Here is a 24,673-nt window from a genome sequence, read left to right as displayed (position 1 = left end):
CTCAAGGGTCCCGATGCACAACAACAGCCACCAGTGCATCACGTCTGAGGTTTCCATATGTCCCCTAGTTCTCCTGAAGCCTCACCTTTTTTCCATTCTGCCCATCATCTCTACCAGCAGAGTCCCTTCCACCACCAGCACTCCAGCCAGTGTGGTTGTGGAGACAGATTTCATCATGTGACCCGACCTACCAGCAGACTATCTGCTGTTGAAAGCCAAAGAGGAAACAAATACATCCACCAAGAATGTGTCACGGAGCCAGACTGATGTTTTGATTTGCTAATAGTGGAAATAAATTTATGAAAAAAGTCTATAGAACATGTCTATAAAATATATACACGGTTAAGTAGAAATGTTACATTTGTGTTTAAGATAATGTCAATAATACAAGTTGATTCAAACTGAACTCAATTGATGACTGTGGAAAAAAGATCTGAAAGTGAGAAGACTGAACAGTCATTTCGATGAGTGAGTATGAATGAAATATGATTGAACAGAATTATTATAATGTGCAACATATGTGATATAACTTCAGATAAAATGGTATTGTGGATGGACTTTACGCGTTGCACCAGTTGTTAACATGTACTACTCTGTTGGTTATTTAGTTTATTGGCGCTGTTTTGGATTTTTTAACAGACAGCACTTAGAATGAAATACAGTTTTTAAGATCCACCAGTGAATTTTTATCTTTTATTTACTATTTGTTTATAAGTCTTTTAGCTTTTTTTTTCTCATTATTACTAGTGTGTGATGCTCCTGGCCAGTTTTTTTTATATTTCAATGAATGCATTAACTAATATTGATTATCTAAAGTTGAATCTGTTTCAAATGACTAATTAATACACAAACTGTTTTCACATCTTTTCATTAGCCAGAGGAAGCATCGATTCAAGAATCGAGTATTTAAAGTGAGTCCATGGATCTTTTACTGAACAGAAGCTTCTGAGAGGACAGGGGGAGGAAAGGACCATGGTAAATTAGTTAGTGTAAAATAAACCTGTAAAGCCAAATCGACTAAGTGTAGCCTCCTGAATCAAACAAAGGTTGTTTTCTTATGAAATAAACTTTTGAGATGTAAAAAGAAGAATGTGCTATTTCTTTTCCTTCCTTCCTTTGATTCTCAAAGTAGGGGAAAACTTTGAGACAATAATGAGTAAGCTGAAAAAATGGCACTTGGAAACTAGTGTCCAGTCTTTCTTCATAGGGCTACTTTGTGCAACAGAACAACTTCATTTTGGTTTAACCCCCAGAATTTTCCACTGGACAACCAGTGTAGTACTGATCGGTTTGGGCACATATTAGCCACATACAGTATCTCAGTGTAAACCTAGTTCTGTAGTAAATGTCAGCAACCCCTCCCTGACCCCCACAATAAAGTGTCAAGACCCACGTCAGCTGGAGATCCTTAGACTATTATGCAATACTTAATTTTGTTAGAAAAAAGTCTCGCAAGCGAGAGTTTGCGAGACCTGTATAAATTGAGTAGCTTCTGCATAGAAATACTAGAATATACGTTCACCTCATTATTTGAGCTTTAGGTCACATCTAAGATGATAATTCACCGTTGTAACATTGTAGATAAGTCAGGAAACAAGGAAAAGCACCATGGGCTCTTTAAATGTTATGTTCAACATACAATCCACTTTACAGAAACACAACCTGATGTGGAAAGCAGTACTTGTTATTTGCAGTACCCTTACGAATGGAAAGAATGCTGTTTTTAATTAATATCTGAACTGCTGAACTGAACTTTCCCCCTGCTAGTGGCAGCAAAGGAGCAGCTTATGTATCCATGACTTGCAGAACAAGATATCTCAAAAACTGCTATCCACATGACCATGACATTTGTGACACACAGTTCCCAGAGGATGATTCTTAATGGTGCTGCTGACCACCTCCAACCACAGCCGCTGTCAGGCCAAAGTTTCACTTAGGTCTGTGACAAGCTACTCTGAAAGCTAATGGTCAACTTTTCATGTAATCTGTTTTAGACATTCATGACAGATGGAGCACAATTAACATTTTGACCTTGCCTCTGGTGCCACCATCAGATCCACATTACACTTTTCCTCAGTAGCTTCTTTGAAAGATCACTATCATTCTCAAAGTTGAAGATACAGTTGTGAAAACAGTTTATATATACACAGCATGACACATCAGAAACAGGCTATACTTCACTCAAAACCTTTAGCTTATGTGACAAGTAAATCCTCATGTTAATAAGTCAGCTGTCTAAATGAAATGTTCCATTAACATTGTGTAGGTTAAAGTTCTCAAAATGTTCGGCTGTTTTGTCAGTAGGACAGTGCGCGGAAAATTTACTGTCATTTCAAAACAGTGTAATTGATTAACATTGTAACAGAACACTGGCACAACACTGTATAAATAAATGTTATGCTCCAACAAAATATGTGGAAAGTGTGGAAACAAAATATCAAACAATGTAGCAACACAAAATCACAGTGTACAAAATTACAGCGCTACATCGAAAAACAGAGTCCTGTCCCGTCTGATTGGTCACATAACCACAGGTCCAATAACAGACAATGGTGATTCGGAAGTTTCTCAGCCTCCTTGGCTGATATGAGACACTCCCATAAATGAAGTTTCACCTGACAGCCGGTATATACAGTCACTATGGAAAGTATTCAGCCCCCTTTGCTTGTTGCACATTTTACTCAGTTATTTTGAAGTGGAAAAAATTGCAATTATAAAATGTGCAACAAGTGAAGGGGGCATGTGAATATCTACAGAAGTGCATCTCTCTATGTGCAATCAAACCAGTTGAGGCCTTGACATATTTTGAAAATTGCTTACATTTATGTGAATATGTACAATGTGAACAGTGAAGTAATCCTTAAATGTTTAGAAACTGAAAAGCTAGGATCTATTTTGACCAAAAGAACATACAGAACTGATTATTGTTAATGTGGTAGCCAACTGTACTCAATCATTTGCAGAAACAATCACTATTTGTAGAGAAACAATGAGAAATGCTCTTATGTTGTACAGAAGAAACTACAAGTTGATGAGAATGTCAAACCCGTTTTGAAAAGTTTAACTGTATTTTTGAAATTAAGCCAAATCTATATACGAGCACTGTAACATAAAGCTGTAGAGAGCACTTCCACACTTCCCAGGGGATGAGCCCGATGCAGGATGTGGTTGAATGTACTTATAGTGTTTGGTGTTTCAGTTATTTTGTCCACCTCTTTTATATCACTGAGGCTACGCTAAATAACAGAAATGCCTCTGTTACATAGAGAAACATCTGTGTTGTCATCATCACTAATATAAAGCACAGAAATAGAAGCTACTGTAGCTGAGAAGCAGTGCATTTATCATTAATAGGGACCGTTATGAGTTTTCAGTAGTTTATACATCATATATAATATAAAATGGGCAGTAAAAACTAAAGTTAAATCTCTCAGCTTTCAGTTCTCATAAGTAAGCACTTGGTGTTTGGTAGCACACAAAGAAAAAGTAGCAAAACAAAAGGGGTAGGGTGTAAAGATGACACCTTTTGTGATTTAATTCCTCTGACGTAAATGAATGACACTCTGGGGAAACGTCTTACAAAACCTCCTCATGCATCAGTTACACAAGTACAAACCGAAACAACAGTTTCACTCCCCATCTTTCACAACACAACTTGGGTTGAAACTAGACTATTTTCTAGTTTAGACCGTTATTTCCTTTTGGGGTTGTTCCAGTGTATCACAACAGTCAGTCAGAAGCTGTTAATGTGTGAGAACAATTGCAGAGCAGCTCAGAAACTTAGTACTTACTGTAAATGATAAGACACTACGGAATGTTGTCTATGCACAAATAAGGAAACAATATTCATAGACAGGATGCCATTTAGTGTTCTGAGTGTGATGATGAGCCCCAGGAAATCCTTTCATATTCAGCTGGTGTGTCATATCAGCAGAAACATGCTGTTGTGTTTTTTATGTGTAAGCTTCAACTGCAGTTTGGCCAATTTTTACTTCTCATTTATTTTACATCGTATAAAAACAAACCATTTACAACAGAAACTAGAATTACTACTTCATGGTTGCAAGCCTCCGTCAACCAGTCAAATTTATGGGGATGGGACAGACATGAGGTCACTGACCTTTGGCCACCAAGTGGACACTTGTGCCAGATTTGAAGAAATTTCATCAAAGCATTCCTGATACAACACATTCACAAGTTTGGGCCAAACAGATGTTCATATGGATAACCTGAAATATAACGCCTCCGGTTGCAGCCATGTCCGGCACGGAGGCATAAAAACGTAGTCGCTGACTGTTCATGTACAGTGTTACGAGACCTGCAGCCAGTTGCACCAGCTATGCTGCCTTAAAAGCTTAGGCTCAACAGGGATAGAAAGAAAATGGTATAAACTAATTGGAGAATTTTCTCATTCAGGGAGCAAACAGCATCTCCTTAGACTGACGATGACATGGACTTGGCTTGGTGCTGTGCAATACTCAGATCTTTAGGCAGCAGTCAGTCGGTAGAATCCCGGGTCAAAACCAAACAGGGCAAAGCTGCACACAGATGAAACCGACTTGCTGATGAACTTAAATGTCCCCTAACTCTCGTCACTTTTAAATCCAAACTGAACTCTGCTGACTGTCTAGTTTATCTTCAACAACGTATTACTGCCCTGTACCTGCTGCACAGTTGTTTGATCGTCTTTGTCCATTTGTTTTCATTTTCATTTTAAAAAAATTTTATTTAATTGATTTTATTCTGGTTTTAATGCACTTTGCCTATTTGAAATGTACTATACAGTATAAATAAAACTGCCTTGGCTTGCTTTACTTACATGTGGAGTAAATGATACAATCCATGTGATTTCTATGCTGGATTCACTTCTGTCCCTAACCTTTACAGGTGCACTGCTACATCTTTGCAAACAACTGGAGGTGCTACAAAGAAACTGGGAAAAAAGCATGGCTTCATAGCAGCGGGGAAAACTTTAAGGACAGTTTTAAATGTCAAGGTGGTGACTTCAGCCGAATTCTGCCACCAAGATCAAGGTTTTCTAGCACACAAATGTCACTACTCTTTATGACTACATGTGTGACTAGTAAAGTTCTAGCCTCGGTGGACATGGTGCACCTGAACACAGCGGTGAGTTAAGTGTAAAACTTAGTACTTACAATCTATTAGTCAGTTTTGACTTTAAAGCTCTCCATCTAATTTCTTTTCAGCTATTAGGATCAAACCGAACTGACACCATGAGCTGCTCCTAACCACTTCTGGCTCCTCCCATCATGCCCTGCTTCATAGCAGTAAATTATGGATGCCTGGTTGCACAAACTGTACAAAATTCAAAAATGTTAGTTACTACTTACTGCTAAGGTTACACAAGGCCCGGGGACTGCAAGGGGGAAAATGAAGTGGAAAGGCAGTGTGTGAGGTGTGACTTTAGGGTGAATTCCCAAACTGAGACTGGTGGGACCCATCAGTACCTGAGGGTTTGGGTCTGGTTTGGACAGAAATTTAGAAATCATGTTCAGGCTTGACCATGTAGGTCAAACTGTAAGCTAATCAGGCATAATTGCACTTTTAAATGAATCTATGCTTCTTTAGTCTAATATACAATAAGTTCTAAGGCTATTAAAAATTTAAGTGATGAGCTGGATAAGTGCATGACAACGCTATCCATGGTATTATATGGACAAGGGCTATACAAAAAATGCAGCACAAACTCAGGTTTGGACATAAATATGCAGCCCCGAGTGTGTGTGTCTACTTTGTATGTACTAACCTCTGAGCTGAGGACAGACAGCATCAGCTGTAACTCACAAAGCACAAATGGAGTCAAGGGATGCCAAAACTGTACTGACTGGAAAGTCAGGTCAGAGGTTACACAGGCAGCAACGCAACCAGCAACTCAAGACTGTCGCTGGCTGTGATGGCTATTTCTGGACAGGCTGAGTCTGGACAACTTGGTCAATGAAAAAATAAAAAGCTGACAATCAAGTAAAGAGTTTCGGCAGATAATGTGCAAACATTTAGAGAAAATGGGGAAGTAATCTGTCCGGGAGTCTTATTAATGAAGGGGGTGCAATGAAGAATTTCTATAAAAAATCCACCCTCAGATCATCTAGTGCATATGACAAGTCTCTGACAAGTATTCTAAGAGATTTGATTTTTGATGTACCTTTTCCCTCAACTTTCCTCATCTACTACTTAGTTTAGTGTTTTGCTACATTGTTCATGATTAATTTGCTGCATAGTTGATGCCTTTAATATGTAGGCTGAAAAAAAAAAAAACAAAAGTGGACAACATTGACCACCGTGAGACAAATGTGGCCAAAAGCTGTTCATCGACAGCTGATTTAGAGGTTTGGCGACGAAAGACAGCTTCCAAATCCTCAAAAAATGAATGTCTATTGTAACTGTTCACCTGTTTTCTGATGCCCCTATCAGCACAACAACATCCCTTCACGTCTAATCTTCTAGTTGAGGTTTGGTTAGGGTAAAGGAAAGATAACAATTTTGGGTTAAAATGGCTAAAAGTTCATGGACCGTCAATGTCAGGGTTAAAAATAATAACTTATTTGGTTAATGATGGGAACAATTGTAGTCATGGCTAAAAGAAACTAATGCTGACTGTTAGGAAACAGCAACAATTTCCCATGTTGAGGTCAGACATTTTGCAGACCCATTCTTCCAGCCTGACCTCCTCCTCACTCTGAGGGTTTTATAGCTGTATGAAAACCTGACACTAATTCACCCTTGGCTTCCACGGGACAACAGACACATTCCCATGACTGCTGGGGTCATCACCCTTTGAACAGAAACACATATTTTGTGGTGGTTGTATTTGCACCCTTCTTGGGAGGATAGTCGCAATATTCTGCATCAAAATTTGGCAGCTGGCAATTTAGAACCAAATTCTCACCATGTAACTCTCAAAGTCTACACACAACCAATCAGAATAGAACCATCTGTAACGCAGAATACAATGGGAGGCACAGATTTTTAAATAAAGCTACATATATAAACAAAGTGTTTGTGCTGTGGCCTCAGCTTGCTTTATTTCTAAGTAGAAAGCACACACTGATGATGCAAGCTGATGACGTGCTGCTGATTGCAGCACCAAGATTTTCCAGGCACTGATCGCACATTCTGACATCTGAAAGCTGACGTATAGTCTACCGCGGACTGGGACTGAGGTCTCATTAGAGTCATGTTGCACTGTCTAACAGGCACTGAATTCATAAACACAGTTACAGTTACAGTGTAACTGCCTTCACTCAAAATGCCTGCCTGTGGATGCATTGCATTGTGGTCTCTGCCAGAATATAATGCTCTGTACTGAGGTTGGTGGCAGCAGAGAGAAGATTTCTCCCTATGCTGCAAAGCATCCCCTTGTTCTCTGATTCTAAGGAACTGACTTCCCACCGTTACATTTAGATAACTGAAATAATCTCTACCCTTAGCCTCCAGTGCGGTTGCTGCTAATCTCTGTTTACATTGTTTGCATTCGGCCAGAAAAAATAAACCATACACCACAAAACCACATAATGCAAACTGTATCACAATGGTACTGGTAACATGTTTTCTCAAAAATATGCATCATTGTTTCATAATTGTTATGTGATTATTTGGTCTATAACCCATTGTTTACTGTTTAAATGCCTCACCGAGCAACAGATCACCAGAAAATGCTACAAATGTGGAATGTCTGTCAAAGTAAAAATAAAAAAAAGTTCAAATCCCACATAAAAAAAAGATTGGTTAATAAAATTCCCATAAACCCATAATGTTAAAAATGTGCAAAGGTGAAATGTCACATCAAATCAAACTGCAAAAGGGTCTTAAGTATAAACCCCTGAACTGACAACCACAACTCTCAATATCTAGCGACTGTAACACTTCAGTGCTCATAAATTCCCTAAACCCAGAACTACAGCAGATACAAAGTACCAGTGTGCAAAAGTAGAGGAGTATGGAGGCAACACAAGGTCGCTGGCTGGCGTCCTGCAGTCAGAGTCTGATCCGGAACATGCCCTGACTCAGCTGGAGGCGGAACAGTCGACAGTTGGCGATGCGTAGGGCAGCGCATGCTGTTTTTGAGAGGTCGCTGGGTAACATAGGCTTGGTGCGATGCCACGTCCCTGTGCTGCGGCGAAACTCTCGGATGTAGTCGAAGCTTGTACCTGTAGTGCACAGGAAACACCAACCGTACACATTCAGATACTGACACTGCTATAAAACCATCAGCAGTCAGTTGAGTTGAACAGGACTCTTTTACTGACCTGTGTCCAGGTCTCCCACTACGTAGACGCTGGCTCCGATGGGCACAGCACCGTAAACAAAGGATGAACTGGTCTGGATACACAGGTTCTGGTCATCCAGCAACATCCACCTATACACATTATACCACAGACAAGGCTATCAAAAACATTGATGGAAATAATCTGTTTTTGATGGACCATTTTCATATAATAAAATATGTAGGACCTTTGAACATTTTGTTGCCACCATGATGACGGCGTACACAGCCGTCATTCTCTGTATAAATACTGCCAAGTCTTCTTTGTCTACATCCTTTTGCCATCACCAAATGAAATTTTGAATAAAAACATGGTAACTGTACTTTTAACAATCCATCCATCCATTTTCTATACCGCTTAGTCCCAAATGGGGTCACAGGCGGCTGGAGCCAATCCCAGCCGGCTGCGGGCAAGAGGCGGGGTACACCATGGACAGGTCGCCAGTCCATCACAGAGCTAACAACCACTCACACACACAATCACTCCTACGGGCAATTTGGACACACCAATCAAACTATGCTGCATGTCTTTGGACAGTGGGAGGAAGCCGGAGCACCCGGACAGAACCCGGGTCCCATGCAAGCACGGGGAGAACATGCAAACTCTTCACAGAAACGCCCCAGGTCGGCCAGGGCTCAAACCCGGAACCGTCTCACTGTGAGACAACAGCGCTAACCACTGCACCACCGTGCTGCCCTTACTTTTAACAATTTCATCTGAAAACATATTTCCAAATTTTGAGCCATGGAAAAACCTGCTGGAATCCAGTAAGGAATTAAAAAAGTTAAACAATCCATCTGCTAATGAAAACCATCCACTATGAGCAACAACACATTAATAATAAAATCAAAGTTCACAAATCGCTATAAATAAACCTTCTGGAGTAGTAATTCCATACTGACCTCCTCATTTCGTCGTGGTAGAACTCTGACTTGCAGGTCATCATGACTCTTTGCTCAGGGTTCTCGTTCTCTTGGCTTCTAACTCCACCGAACACGTAGAGCTCCTTGCCGACACCACAGGCCACCGAACCAAACCTGAACCGGAAAATAACAGAGTTTAAAAGATAGGAATGAGTAATATGTATAAAACCTTCTGACCTGGTATGTTAGGTTGCACATACCAAATCGAGCCTGCCCTTCGGTATCGGAGGGCCCAGGCCAGGTTTGGACAGAAATTTAGAAGTTATTTTGAGGTTCGGGTCGGGTTTGGACACATAGGCCAAACTTTAAGCTGGAGTGCTTAAATGTAAAGGGGAAAAAAACGTACAAACTCTACTGCGTCGGGCTAAGGTTGGCTTCAGACATCATATTCTATAAGCTTGTTGGGTCCGTGTCAGGTTCGGGCGTCATATTCTCGGGCGCGAGTCAGGTTCGGACAGAAATATGCAGCCGGGATCCATGCTCTAAATGCCATATCAATATCTAACAGGATTAAACATAAAACGCAATGTGAATAAATAAAGTGCCTGCATTCTCCTGCAAATCTGATAAAATCAGCAGAAAAGAGTGTCTGATCTCAGTTAATCCAACAAATCTAGTTCCTGGCAAATTAACATTACTCACAATGATCTAATACAACAAGAGATAATAATGAGATACCACAGTGCAGCAAAGTCTCTGACTGACATTTATATTGTCACATTTTAAATAATGTCATATTGTCCATGCCTGTTTGGGTTAAGGATCAAAGAGGGGCTGTTCAACTCAGTGTCAATGTGGCACATTGAGTCTGTGACACACAAGCCAGTAGTGACATGATATCATACACTGGCTATGACAGAGCCAACCATGGTCAGATGAAAGCTACACGAGCAACAAACCATGAACAACTATTCTTATCGAACAGCTTAGCTTATTCTAGCTTTGTGTCAATTAGCTTTATTCTTTAGCTTTTCTGCTTTTGTGGACTCTAGGGACCACAAGTAAACCTGCACTCTGAGAGCGAAGTGCTCTGTTAGGATGATAAGGCTCTATGAGGTCTTTAAGATACGATGGAGCCTTGTCATTAAGGGCTTTGTATGTTAGGAGAAGGATTTTGAATTCTATTCTGAATTTTACAGGGAGCCAGTGGAGAGAAGCTAATATGGGAGAGATATGATCTCTCTTGCTAGTTCCTGTCAGTACTCTGGCTGCAGCATTTTGGATTAACTGGAGGCTTTTTAGGGAACTATTGGGACATCCTGATAGTAAAGAGTTACAGTAGTCCAGCCTGAAAGTAACAAATGCATGGACCAGTTTTTCAGCATCACTTTGAGACAGGATGCTCCTGATTTTTGTGATATTGCGCAGGTGAAAGAAGGCAGTTCTAGAGACTTGGTTTATGTGTGATTTAAAGGACATATCCTGGTCAAAGATGACTCCAAGATTTGTCAGAGTAGCACTGGAGGCAAGAGCTATGTCATCCAAAGTAACTATATGATTAGACAGCAGATTTCTAAGGTTTTCAGGCCCAAGCACCATGACTTCTGTTTTGTCAGAGTTTAGAAGTAAGAAGTTACAGGTCATATAAAGGTTTATGGCACAGACATATAAGATAACCCACTTCTGACAGACAATAATTGTGACCGTGTTGCGATGCGCACCTATCTAGGTACATGCACTGTGCTCATTATACCCTGAGGCGCGCTGCGCAGGACATGCAAAACTTAAAAAAACAAGATGACATTGTGTTCACTGGGTGTTGTGCACATCAATATATATTTATAATAAACACCATTTTGATTAGTGATCATGCACCTTCAGCTCACACGAGCAGATCCACTTCCTCAGTAGAAAATCTTACTGACATCTGACCTGGCAAATCCGTCAGTATACTGGCAATTCGCCAAACGTTCAAACTCACACGTCTCTTAAAAAGAGGATGTGAGGTTACACACTGACCAGATAATTGCATGTTTCGCCCAAAACACACCCCTGCTTTAATGAAGAGATCAAGTACAGCCCTTTGGTACTCACACAGGCGATTGAACTGTTTTTCTTCGTGATCAAATTACAGAAATGAAGGTGGACACTCCCAAACACCACTTGTGCCAGTACACCTTGATCAGATGCTGTGAATCCTCCTGAATAGGGCCCTCACTGTTTCTGCACAGAGGCTCTGGTCTGACTTACAAATGTACATGCTATGACTCAACAGCCTCAGTCACAGCTGCCTCATCATCCTGAGCAATACTTGGCTGTGACAGTAAGACTGTGGTGTTATTTGAGAGAAGTCATACTGAAACTAAAACAAACAGTTCTAGGAGGGTGACACTGACCATGGTCATATTTCATTTCCTGTTGTGCAACCCAAACCAGTACCAAGTATGGCTGAAGGTAAATGTTTGTATAATACAGAAAGTGTGACAAAATATCTTCAATGGACAGAAAAGAGAGGATAACAAGATAACATGAGAAAGAAATAAAATATTGACTTTAAACCGCTTGTAAATCATAGATCCTCCTTCTTTTGTTTTGTTTGACCAGCTCGCGCAGTCACAGGCTGTGTTTACCTTCTCTCTTTGAGAGGGCAGAGGCCAGTCCACTGCTGGGTTTTGGGGTCAAAGCATTCCACAGAGTCAAACAGCTTCCCATAGGAGCCTCCACCCATGGCATAGATTTTCTTATTCATGGAGGCATAGCAACCAACCTGAAGGATAAAACAAGTCACAGTATGGATTAGTGTTAGGGCTAAGGAGGAGAGAGAATCACCGATGACAGTGGATCACTTGGCCTAAGTTCTGTCTAACGTCTGGACATGGGTTGTAATGGCCCTGGGCCCATTGTGCATGGTCACTTCAGTTACATTGTTAGGTTTGTGTGTTGTGGGATCCTGCCTAACCTCTGCTGTGAGAGAACAGAAAAAGGCAACAAGCACAGAAGCAGCAGAGTCACCTTTCATGTTGGCGATTTAATATGATTTCAGATTTTTGTTCTGTCTTTCAGGTCCACTTTCATCTGGGCTGAAACAATGGGTTTTGTTTAGCACTGAAACAATTCATCGACTGACAGACAATTACTCATCAACAGCAACTCGTCATCAAGTTCTCTGCCGCCCCCCTCATTGATGGTTACAGGAAGGGACTGATTTCAGAGGGTGTGCTACCAAATATTAAGCTGATGGTGTCAATAATTCTGTCCAGCCCATTTTTGGAGTTCTGTGTGGAGTGGACCAGATTTGGCTTTTTCTGTTGTTCCAATGCAAACAAAAGAAATAGACATGAAAACAGCAAAGAACTTGTGATGGCAACAATTTTCTGGGACAAGCGGTGAGTTATCTGACAGAAATGCAGCAGTGCCAATATTTTTGGCCATGACTGTATCTCACTCTGGGCAAACTAACAGCCATCATCTCCAGCCCCCTCTGCTGAAATCATGACAGGTATACTGAGAGTCCCTGTGACAGTTTAGGAGAATGTGAGCTCACAAGGACAGGCAGGTGTAAACGTAGAGTGTAATCTATTGCCACTATGCTTTATGGTAACTGGTACTGTGTTACAGGGAGGTTCAACCCACTTCAGTAACATAATCTATAAAATGTATCATGACATAACCTTTTTCACACATGCAGAAGATTAGACTGCTGACTTCATCAGGCTGTAAAAACCATTGTCATTTAGACGTTTTCAGGGAAGAAGACTATTCTCTGCTCTCACTCTGGGTCCATCACTGATGGATTTTAAAACTTTTTTTGTCATTTGAGCCTTACAGTGATGGAATAAGACACATTTAATCTCTGCATGTTTTGCTTTGTGCTGCCACAGCCTTTTCTTTGGCTTGACAGCATTCACTTCAGACCTGCGCTGTGCTGACTTTTGACAGTGTTGTGGAAATGCTGCTACAGCCAAGCTAATGAGATCACCATAACAACTGTTACATAAAAGTGACTAGTGTGCTTGTTCAGATATGAAAGCGACATAGCAAGGAGTTCAGCATACAGACCTCATTTTAGTCATGTCCATAGGTTCAATAAACTGATTCCTCATACAGGTTGTCACCTTCTCCTTACACATAACAAAGAATCAGGCCTAATACTCAATCCTGGACAGGCTGTTCATACGTCAAGCCAGTAGTTTCACCAGCAGCTGTGGGCTATGTAAATAACCCAGCTTCTCTAGTCTAACATGGAGAGACCGAATGAGTCAAAGATTCAACAGTGGGCGGAAGCAGATCTAAAAAAAACAAAAACAAAAAAAGGCTGCCACAAAAAAGCTGTCATGTCAGTCATATGAAAACACTGTTCAGTCACCATAAACTGATACTGGACAAAACAAAGCTACATGTAAATACTGTTACAAGCAAGTATAAACAGAACTGAACTGGCAACTCTAAATGGAACAATAAAGTAGAGTAGGGATATAAAATTCACTAATGCATTGTGTCATTATTGGGTCTAGGTCATTTACTATTGCTGCATTTCCACTATTGGAACCTAACGAGCGGTACACCCCGTCCTTTACATGACCATCACCAAGCGTAGCCTTCGGGGTTGACGCAGACTGTCCTGCTTTGTTGTTCCACTGTACTTTCTCTCTGTCGGTCTGTTTAGAGGAGGGAGGGGCTGCTGTGTGTTTACACATGCTGCTTGCAGTGCTAATGCTTGAGATGTGAAGATGCAGACATTTAACCAATCATTGGCAAATGCTCTGCAGGCATGTAGCCCCTCCCCTCACGTGGTACTGGTACTTGATTGTAGTACTACCTCCTGAGGGGTGCTGAGATGTAGCTCCCAGAACGCATTTCCAAAGCGGGTCAAGTGTAGTGGAAACAAACACAGCGTTACTTGGCGCGACACGTTTCAGTATTTTCCTATAATGGAAAAACCCCTTAAGTTACATGTTCTGCTGTCCTGTGAAAACGATGTGTGTGTCGTTACCTTGCGGATCATGGTCATACTGGTCTGCATCTTCCAGGTGTTGAAGTGAGGGTCAAACACTTCAACGGTGATTAGCTCTGTTATATCATTCTCTCCTCCGAGAACGTAGATCAGACCATCCAGCTCCACCACGCCAAAGTTCTGACGAGCCTGCATGTATCAGTGACATGATCACCAGCCCAAATACACACTGGTGAATCTGATCGATCTAAAATTCCCGGGGGTTGAGTGGTCGTCTGTCTCTGTGTCAGCCCTGTGACAGACTGGTGCTGACCTGTCCAAGGTGCACCCCACCTTTCACCCAGTGCCACCTGGGACCGGGCCGCCCATGAACTTCTAAAAGAATAACTGGTGTAACTGACCAACAGATCAATCGATCCTCCAATGCCGTATGGCGGAGTGGGCGACAAGTGTTCCCGTTTCTATGGCTAAAGCTGATGAATGGATAAATAATATAGTGAAATCTGATTTGATAAATTAGTATTGTTTAGAATGTTCAACAATATACAGTCAACCAGTGATGAGAACTGGACCACTTTTCACCACAGAATGTAAACAGGTCAACACAGTGTCCAATCTGCCTGTACTCTCAACACAGGTTGACAATGAACTGTACTGCAGCACTGCTGACACCTAATGGTCATGAGGTAACATAATTATAAAAGTCAGAGGATGTGTACTGTTGCATGGCTGCAGAAACAAGTCTATTGTGCCTATAAATTATGAATAATAGCAAACTTCAACAGCAAAATGATAGTTTTTTTAAACCTTTACAGTGTCTATTTGACAGAAACATCTGGTGGTGGGAATTAACTGCACAGTAAAATGCAAGAAAAAAGGTGGCAGAAAAAATACTTGCGACAGAATAATTGTAGCTGCTGAAACTTCAGGAGAAAGAGGTAAGAGGTCAGTATACCTGAAGCATTGACTGTATGGGACTCCAGATGTTGGAGTCAGGGTCATATTTCTCTCCAGTATCCAGGACTGTGTTATGTTCATCTGTTCCTCCCATCACAAACAGAAAACCCTCTAACAAAGAGGAAACACATTGTTTCCATTGACTTTTGTATATGCTGCAATTTGCACAGTTTTACTAAATTTCTCTTAAGTGCCAACTTGACACAAAAAAACACTCAATGACATTAGCTCCATGAATATCCTGGCCCAAGCACAACACTGACCTGCAGCGACCACCCCGTGGCCAATGCGGGCGTTGCTCATCGGCTGCAGCTCGATCCAGGTCTGTCTGTTGGCGTCGTAGAGCGGGCACATGCAGCGCGTCACAGCAGTCGGCTTTCTGGTTCTACACAGGATGAAACCCATCAGACCAGACAGGATGTAAGAAGACTGTGGGACTTAGGTGAATTCTGCACTAATTTAACCTCTTCCTCTGGTTTATATAACATTTAACCCCTAAAATACAGTATGTCTATTTTCCTGCCCACTGAGGGCCAAAACCATCTCGGACATTTACACTTGACAAAAAAAATGACTGCGCAACACCTCTGGTTCAAGTGGGTTTTAAAAAGATAACTCTGTCTCGAAACTGTTGATACTTGATGTCTTCAGTTTGTGCCACTTTCACACCAATAAAAATCTGTAAATTGAAACTAGTTACTGTTTTCCCCAAAACCTTTGGGGAGTCAATTGAAGAGCTTTTCTGTAAGCAATGACAGCACATCGAAGCTCCACTGAACTTCGAAGACCATCACAACAGCAACGCTGGTGGCCAATCAGTCTGTGAAGTCTAAATAGAATATAAATGATAAAAAGAAAGCTGAGAACTCACGTGCGATTCTCTCCTCCAGCAATAACAATACATTCAGAGTAACCTCGAGGTTTGAAGGCAGCGAGCAAATCTGCTCCGTGCAGCTGAACATCCCCCAGCACCGGCTGGCAGTACTCTCTGATCACCTCTCTCATCAGTGGCTCCCCCATGGCCTGATGGGATACCACGTAACACACACCAAGGATAGCATGCACAACTGAAACACTGTTCCTGGACATTCACATCATCACAAAGGCTCTGCTGTCTGAAGACGTGCTCTACCTGCTCTCTAAGGTAGCTGACGTCCAAGCCGTGCAGCCACACTGCAGACATCACTTCCTTCATATGCACCTGCAAATACGGATATAATAACACTCACGTTGTGTATTTATGGAACAAACACAAGCTTGAATTAATTCATTAAATCACATTAATAACATTAAAGTTGGAAACTAAAAATTCAGTTCTAGTCAAGTGATCCATTGTTAAAGCAAAAATATAGAGTAGTGTAGCTTTAAAAATGTAATGAGTAAATAAAAAAACATTACTACATTTCCTTTGGCAATAACGTGAGACAAGCTAAATGTTCAAATGTTTACTAAGAACAAACAACTAACCAAAATAATAATAATTTAAATCACATCAGCCTTTGGTTTCCATTGACTTACATTCTTATAAAAATCAATAACTACTTATGTGAAACTTTAGTGTTATATGTAAAACAGTAAATAACTCTTTTCAAATGTGATTGCTGTAGAAACATGCTCCAAAACTTGTCTGAATGTGGAGAGGTGCTGTCGAAGCCTCCTGTGACCCAGACAGTGCAGAGATATCAGCTTCTAAAAGGTTTTGGATGGAATTGACCTCTTTAACCAATCAGTTTTGTTACCTTCTCATTTCTTGTAATTTCATAATGACAAATATCTGAAGAGCTGGGCGGAGCACAGCAGGTCGTAGTAGAGCACAGTGGAGAAGGGAGAGGGAGCGCTGGGTGGAGCAGAGTGGACTGACTTAGAGTTTCATGCTGGTGCTACCTTCAGTTACACAGCGTGGCTTTAATGTCAGCTCTACATTCCTTATTGTCAGGGGCTCGGCATCACTGTGTAGGAGAACACTTTAAGGGCAAACAGACAAAGGCTTTCACTGCACTACCTCGTACTAATAATTTACCTGTGACAAAAAGGAATACCAACTTAAATTACTGTTATAGTTCTATAAGAGGTTATTCAGAAATTTCTCTGTACGACTTACACGATCAGTCAAAGGTTTGGACAAACCTTCAAATTCAACTCAGTGGGAAAGCAATTTTCTAATCTAGAAAATTGCATTTTCTGAAGAAAATGCGTATGGATGCTGAGTGCTGAAAGATCGTCCTGAAAATGCTGAACATTTTTACACCTGAATGCTTTTGCTAGCTGTAAGTATGCTGAAGTTGGAATTTCCCCATTTATTTGAATGGGGCAAGATTTTCAAAATAAAACTAAATATTTCAAAAGTATGAAGTTTAGAAAAATTCTGAATAGAAGCATGAATATCCTTGAGGAGCTGAACATTTTGATAGCTGAAATTATGCTGAAGTAGAATTTTCCCATTCATTTGAATGGAGCAAGATTTTCAAAATAAAGCTAAATATTTCAAAAAAATTGCGAATGGAAAAAGGTATGTCCTTGACGTGCTGAACATTTTGATAGCTGAAAGTATGGAGTAAAAATCTCCCCATTCATTTGTATAGGGTGAGATTTTCAAAATAAAACTGAAGTATGAAGTTTACAAAAGTAGTGAATAGTAGTATGAATGTCCTTGAAGAGCTGAACATTTTGATAGCTGAAAAAGCTGAAAGTTTGCTGAAGTAGAATTTTCCCATTCATTTGAATGGGGCAAGATTTTCAAAATAAAGCTGAATATTTAAAATGTATGAAGTTTTCAAAAGTTCTGAATAGTAGTATGAATGTCCTTGAAGAGCTGAACATTTTGATAGCTGAAAGAGCTGAAAGTATGCTGAAGAAAAAGTTTCCTATTCATTTGAATGGGGCAAGATTTTCAAAATAAAGCAAAAATATTTAAAAAGTATGAAGTTTTGAAAAATTCTGAAGAGAAGCATGAATGTCCTCGAAGAGCTGAACATTTTAATAGCTGAAATAGCTGAAAGTATGAAGAAGTAAAAATTTCCCCATTCATTTGAATGGGGAAATATTTTCAGAATAAAACTGAATATTTTAAAAAGTATAAAAGTTCAGCATCAGAATCAGCATCCATACAATAATAAATAATTGGAAAACATAGTATGGATGCTGAGTCAGCATCCATACAACTAGGGATGGAGCTGCATCTGAACAGGGAACTCAACGGGGGGTTTATACAAATACTTTTCTTATTAGTTTTCAAAAAGAAATCAAACAATCTTGTCAAATAGCTGACGTTATTCATAATGCTGGGGATTTGTGCTCCACCTGCATGTGCTGATACGACAGTAGGAGAGTGGAGGGGCGAGTAAACACAGAGACAAAAGGGCAATGCAACCTTGTTAAAATACAGGCATTAGGAAAGACAGCACATCACTGTGCCACTATTAGTTGTTTTGATTTTAAGGTTACTTATCTTTTGTTTTCCTGTTGGACTTGCAGATTAGGCCTGTGTAAAGCAGGGTTCGTTTACTGGGAGGAGGAGATTAGCCTGTAGTTTACCTGCTAGTTCACCTACACGCTGTGCTCACTGCTCAGCCACAGTGCTGCACATTTCACACTGGAGAAATAAAGCCCTATTTATAGCTACTCCTAGCAAAGCCACTGTGCCATTGTGGCAATTTAAATAATCCAGATGCAGCAATGACTGTTTGACCAGGAGAAGATTAAGCTAGCAGTTGACTGGCAGTGTACACTGATCAGCCACAACATTATGACCACCTGTCTAATATTTTGTAGCCCCTCCCCCTTTACTGCCAAAAGAGCTTTGACCCATCGAGATATGGATTCCACAAGACCTCTAAAGATGTCCTCTGGTATCTGGAACCAAGATGTCAGCAGCAGAACCTTTAAGTCCTGTGTGGCAAGGCGCATTATCCTGCCATCAGGGAATACCGTTGCCATGGAGGGGTGTTTTTGGCCTGCAAGAATGTTTATGTAGGTAGTACCTGTCAAAGTAACATCCACATGAACCAACAGAACATTGACCAAAGCATCCCACTGCCTCTGCCGGCTTGCCTTCTTCCCATAGTGCATCCTGGTGCCATCTCTTCCCCACAAAAGCAGTGCACACACATCCAGCCAGCCACATGATATAAAAGAAAATGCAATTCATCAGACCTGGCCACCTTCTTCTATTCCTCTGTGGTCCAGTTCTGATACTCAAGTGCACATTGTAGGTGCTTTTGGTAGTGGACAGGGATCAGCATGGGCACTCTGACTGGTCTGCAGCTACACAGCCCCCATACGCAGTAAGCTGCAGTGCGCTGTGTTCTTACACCTTTCTATCAGAACCAGCATTAAGCTTGCCAGCAATGTTCATTTCTAATGAACTATGGTTAGATTAGATTGGTTCAGAAGTGTCACCTACCCTGCGATCCTCTGGGTCATGTGAAAACCATCGTACTGCAGCCTCCAACACGTGCTTCTCGTTGCCCACATTCAGCTTCTCCATGGAAAGCACCTCGCAGAGACGGTCTGTGGGCAGCTCTCTGAACTCCTCGGTGAGCACTACATCGCGAAAATGTGTCTGCAGGAACTCAGTGGCGGCGTAATGGACATGGTAAAGGCAGTAGTGCAGAGAGAAGAGTCGAATGCCAATGCAGTTCTCTGCAGTGATGCATTTCTCCAAGAACTGGCAGCACAGGGACTTCAGGTCGGTCATGAGAAGCAGGTCAGACGCCTGTACCATGTCCTGGATGGTCTCATCACTCAAAGTGATCTGTGTGTGTGAAGGGCGCATATACACACACACACAGTTAGTCGGACAGTAACACATTAGGGTGGACAGGAAGCAATTACTTGAGCGTACTACACCTAAGACCTGACAATGTGGCTTTGCTTTTTAAAGCCTCCACACTCACTTCCCCACTGAAGATGTAGTCCAGGATCTGTTTCATTATAGCCATGGAGACGCCCTGCAGCTCAATCCTATATGTTGATCCATCTTCCTTTGGAGGATTGTAGTTCAGCTTAGTCCTAACAGGAAATCATTAACACAACTGAATATGACAGAACAGGAAATAAAGACTGCAGCACTGTTATCCTTCTTAATAGTTCATCTGCCACTGTGAAAGCATAAACATCAGTGGAAGATAACAAATGCATGATCATATCTGGGCAGGTGTGTTTGACACTGCTGAAAGACCAGGACAAATTGTCACTGCCAACTTTTCTGACCTGATATAAGGGCTAGCAGCAGCCAGGATGTTTTTCTGGATAGGAAGCTCCTCTCCATCGACCACCAGCAATGCATCATGAAAACTTTGTTCTTGCCAGAACGTGCGAAGGACCCTGAGGAGTCTCTGTGAATGTTGTGGGTCTGAAACCTTGGAGCCATTTTCACTAGATCCAGGATCGGGCATGTCTCAGCTTGTACACTACTTCTGTAAGTGTCTCCCAGACTGGGAGTCCCAGTTATGTTGCACAGGTCTCTATCAAACTTGGGGTCACAATAAAACATATATTAGGACTTCAGACAAATTAACAGAGGGCATTCTTCAGTTTTGCTTTTAGAAAAGACAACACACAACTTATTTTTTGAGAGAAAAAAATGGCTTGCTACTCGTCTAGCTAACATAGATAGTCCTCTACCACAGCGGCAGATATTAGATTCTAAGACTCGAGAGTAGACAGCGAGGACGGGATAAGGTAAGATTGTTGAGGTTCAACAACATCGCCAAGACATGACTGGTTAGGTTTGGTGTTACGATCTCTGAATACCAGGATCAAATGCCAAAACCCAGTGGCGAGAGGTGTTTAGTGAATCTCTTGAAAGCCGAATTTTGTGGAAAAAAATAACGAGTATTTACACGACTCGTTAGTTTGATTCCCGGTAGCTTATGTAACTATACCGAATCAAAGCTTCTTAAAGTGACCGAAATCCAAATTAGGTTTGGCGAAGCTGCTGGTGTATACGTAAAAGCTAGGCTAGTAGCAAAACAGTAGACATGTCGGTAAACAACAGCTCTTTGAAAAGGGCGATATGATGTCGCTAGCAAAGTTCTTTGCAGTTCAGCACTGATATAGGTAGCTAACGTTGGTGTCATTTGGTTGGACTGGTAAATGCAGACAGCTACGAACATATAGACGTGAGCCTGTACTCTGTGTTTATAGTGTTTCAAAGTTATGCCACGTTTTCCATTTTAACAAATCAAGTTTACTGTTTCTAAGTCTTACCTTAAGACTACGAAACGCGCTTTTCTTTTTTTTTTTACTGTCAAAGTCTAATTAGCTGCATTTAAGACAACGCCAGCCACCCTAGGCAGTAAAGAATGTCGCAAGTGAATGTGAGGACATGGTGCTGCATTCATTTTCAAAGAAAATACAGGGAATGCAAAATTCGTGTATATTATTATATGGGCTACCTATCCAAATAATGATCATCTACCTCTAAATATATTTACATACATAATAATTTGGCGATCAAACTGCTCACAATAATAACCAAGACATCCGATTGGCTTTAAACAAGTTGGGCACGAACACGTCTTTAAAAAAAAAAAAAATCCGTTTCAACAGAAGAATTCAGTTGGAACATGAACGCAGCATTAGCTAAATCAAGTTCCAATACTGTAGGGGAAAACTTTTTATTTACATAATTATGAATAAATTGCTAGCAAAACACATGCCTGTTAACTTATATTAACAAATTGTGAAAGTTGTCTTTGAATCATAGGAGAAATTGATCTTCTTAATGCAACGTTATTAGAATTCGAGCTATAAAGGGAGTGTGAAGTGTTATTTACAAAGAAGCGGAATGGGGCTACGAGCCAACCTGCCACATAACGGTAGCGAAAGTACTTCCGGTGTGAATAAAATCTTCCTGAACAACTCGTATAGTCTTGTAGATTATTTATTTAACATTGTAAATTAGCTCAATAAAGCGATATGATGAATTTTTAAATAATATTCCCACCTCATATATTAATGATTATACTGGTCTGTGCCAGTCTATTGGCCTATCATTTGCGCTTTTAATTTGAAGGAAACCCCGTCGTAGTCTATTAGCCTGTTTATCGGTAACTTGAAAAGTGTGTCGCCGCCATAACTGGACAAACATAAATATTACCCTTTGTGTAGGGTTTCACCAAGGTAAAGCGCCGACTGCTTTGTTATTATTTTGCTGTACTAGATGCAATGGGAAAGTTGTCAGCTGTAAACTGCGTAGTGAAGTGTTTGTAGTTTATGTGCGAGTTCTTGATAAGTGACAGCTTCTTTAACCAGCATGTGATATGTTAAACCAACAACAGAATACTTTGTAAAGGCTCATAGGATACATGCCTTTCGTTTCTAGCTCCCATGATGATGTTATGATGGATGAACCACTGAGCATCGTAAATATTTGCTTGGCGGAGCATAATTGAAGACATAGTTTGAAACTACAAACATGCCTCGACCTTCTCGAAGCAAACTGTCTCCGTGGATAGAAAACCTAGTCCTGAGCTATGGCGGCCAGGAGGGGAGCAGCAGCAGCGGGCGGCTCAAGGCTCATGTCATCGGAGTGGGTCAGATGTCCCAGTCCCAGGCTCAGGGCTCCGAGGGTCCCACGTGGCTCCTCTTCCTGTCGGACGGCGTGCTCCAGATCCCCGCCATTCTTACTGCATCAGCCTGGGAGCATCTTCAGGAGCAGGAGGACCGCGAAAGTTTCAGCAGCCTGGTCAACACCACGGTGTGCATACAGGACTACCGGCTGCAGTTTCACATGGCCCACGAACAGACCAAGTGCAGATTCTTTCTCTCAGTTGGAGAGCTGGCCACGACTGCAGCAGGCCCAGTTAAAGACAACACTCCTTGCTGTACAACATGTCCCTCTGTCAGGCTCAAGATCTATAAGACATGGAGGGCCCTGCAGGGTCAGGAGGTGCAGGAGTCTCAGAAGAGCCAATGTGGGTTTGATTTGTCAGCACTGCTGGGGGAGTGGCAGCATGACTGTCTGCAGGCTGTTCTGGATGATGTTCGGGAGAGGCTGGTGGTAGCAAGCAGCCGTCCTGTGAGCCAGCAGACCTCCACCTCGACTTACACCTCCAGCACATTCACTGCCACAAGCTGGGATGTCGACAGGGTTTCATATAAGGGAGTGAAATGTTTCAGCGTCCCCATAAAATGTCTTTTCATTCCAGAGGAAGATGCTCAGCAGCTGCAGACACCACTTAATGCTGGAAGCAGGAAACCAGGTGGGCCCTCTGCTGCCTCTGAGGACAGAAGGAGAGATTTACCACCAACCTGCAAAACCTTAGAGGCTACACAGCCTTCTGTTGATGTTGCAGAATGGCGAATAGCTGCGCCAGCAGTTGCAGAGAGAAATTGTAACACCAGAGAGAACTCCCCTCTTGCTGTAGAGGGCAGCATGCTACATGAGGACATGATTACAGGGATAATCAACATGGACACCAGGCACTTATCCAACCCTTGGGACATTTTTCCTCCACCATGTGGCACCTCCTCATCCTCAGATGCATCGCCGGAGGCAACACCAGTCCACTCTCAGTACAATGCAACCTTATCCAGCACGCAAATTCCTGCCCACAGCTCGAGGGAGTCCCAGCAGACATCAGACCACAGCAAAGGAGAGTGCAGCTACTTCCCACCATATCAGAAACCACCCCACGTGACTAGCCTCCCTACTGCTGCCAGTTCGTCTTTTTCTGTGAATCTACCAGAACCCTTTTCCAGACCGCCAAACCTGTTGCCCACCACAGACAGACACGACTCCCACACAGCACAACTAAATCTTCCAGCTTTGGACCATGAGGGTGAGATTTTGGCACAGGACACAGAGGAGACTGTTGTCAGAAAGTACAGAAAGGCAAAGAGAAGAGAGCCCACGACAGAAGCAGTTATCACACCAGCAGAGGAGGAAGAAGAAGAAACTCAGATCACCAGAAGCCCTCCATCTTGGCTCTTTGACACTCAGGCAGGCTATGGGGCCAAAGAGGGCAGCGGTCGCAAACGGGGTCCTCCTGCAGGGACTCTCTCAAGAAAGACGCCCACTGTTCACAGCGACGGCAAAGCGTTCTCTTACTCTTACCAAGTGTCTGGACAGAACCTGCAGGATTTCAGTTTGTTCAGAGTTCCTGAAAGTTTGCTGCACTGGGCGGTGAAGTATCTTGTTGCTCCACAGAAGAAGGATAATCCACACAGTACCTCCAATCAGACATTGTCTGACAAGACTGATGTTATTTAACTTCAGATTCAAAACTTTGGAAGACGGTTAACTCTTCTGCTTGTGCTTTTTGTCTTGTCAGACATTTTAGTCTGCATTGACCAACTGTTTTCTCATGTTACTCATCCAGGGAAGTTCTTTTTGTAGCATATATTTTAAGCACTGACAAAAAATCTATTTTGTAAAAAAATAAAAAATAAAAAAAAAGCCCATGTTCCTGTATAAAAAAAGTTTTATGCTTTTCTATTATAAAATCCTTTGCCTTCTTAACTAAAGTAAAATAAAACAGAAAATGATTCAGGATCCACTTCTTTCTGGACCTTACAACCACATCTTTATTTGCTCACTTGAAAACCCGAAGTACAGTATTTGTTGAAAGTTTTATCATATGTTATAATGATAATGAAATATTCAATGA

At 41.6% G+C, this 24,673-nt stretch overlaps 2 protein-coding genes across 3 annotated transcripts; one reads left to right on the top strand and one right to left on the bottom strand.

Moving 5' to 3' along the window:
* Nucleotides 1-1,759: 1,759 nt before the first annotated feature.
* On the bottom strand, nt 1,760-21,390 carry gan (gigaxonin). Its single transcript, XM_020612660.1, has 13 exons — nt 21,270-21,390; nt 20,271-20,532; nt 19,955-20,069; nt 19,462-19,812; nt 16,192-16,260; nt 15,931-16,082; nt 15,323-15,444; nt 15,058-15,170; nt 14,142-14,291; nt 11,779-11,915; nt 9,188-9,322; nt 8,268-8,377; nt 1,760-8,168 (listed from the first exon to the last, which is right to left on the bottom strand). Exons 2-13 carry the CDS (start codon nt 20,453-20,455, stop codon nt 7,996-7,998), a joined length of 1,812 nt encoding a protein of 603 aa, XP_020468316.1. The 5' UTR covers nt 20,456-20,532; nt 21,270-21,390; the 3' UTR covers nt 1,760-7,995.
* On the top strand, nt 20,691-24,492 carry acd (ACD shelterin complex subunit and telomerase recruitment factor). 2 transcript variants are annotated; one of them, XM_020612662.1, is made up of 2 exons: nt 20,691-20,741; nt 22,387-24,492. In XM_020612662.1, exon 2 carries the CDS (start codon nt 22,480-22,482, stop codon nt 24,274-24,276), a length of 1,797 nt encoding a protein of 598 aa, XP_020468318.1. In that variant the 5' UTR covers nt 20,691-20,741; nt 22,387-22,479; the 3' UTR covers nt 24,277-24,492. The 2 variants fall into 2 exon arrangements, with proteins under 2 accessions (XP_020468318.1, XP_020468317.1); XM_020612661.1 differs by lacking the exon at nt 20,691-20,741 and adding an exon at nt 21,945-22,184.
* Nucleotides 24,493-24,673: the final 181 nt, after the last annotated feature.

Source organism: Monopterus albus, unplaced genomic scaffold, assembly GCF_001952655.1.
Source record: "Monopterus albus unplaced genomic scaffold, M_albus_1.0 scaffold127.1, whole genome shotgun sequence".
Taxonomy (NCBI): Eukaryota; Metazoa; Chordata; class Actinopteri; order Synbranchiformes; family Synbranchidae; genus Monopterus; species Monopterus albus.
This window is presented reverse-complemented; position numbering and strand designations above follow the sequence as displayed.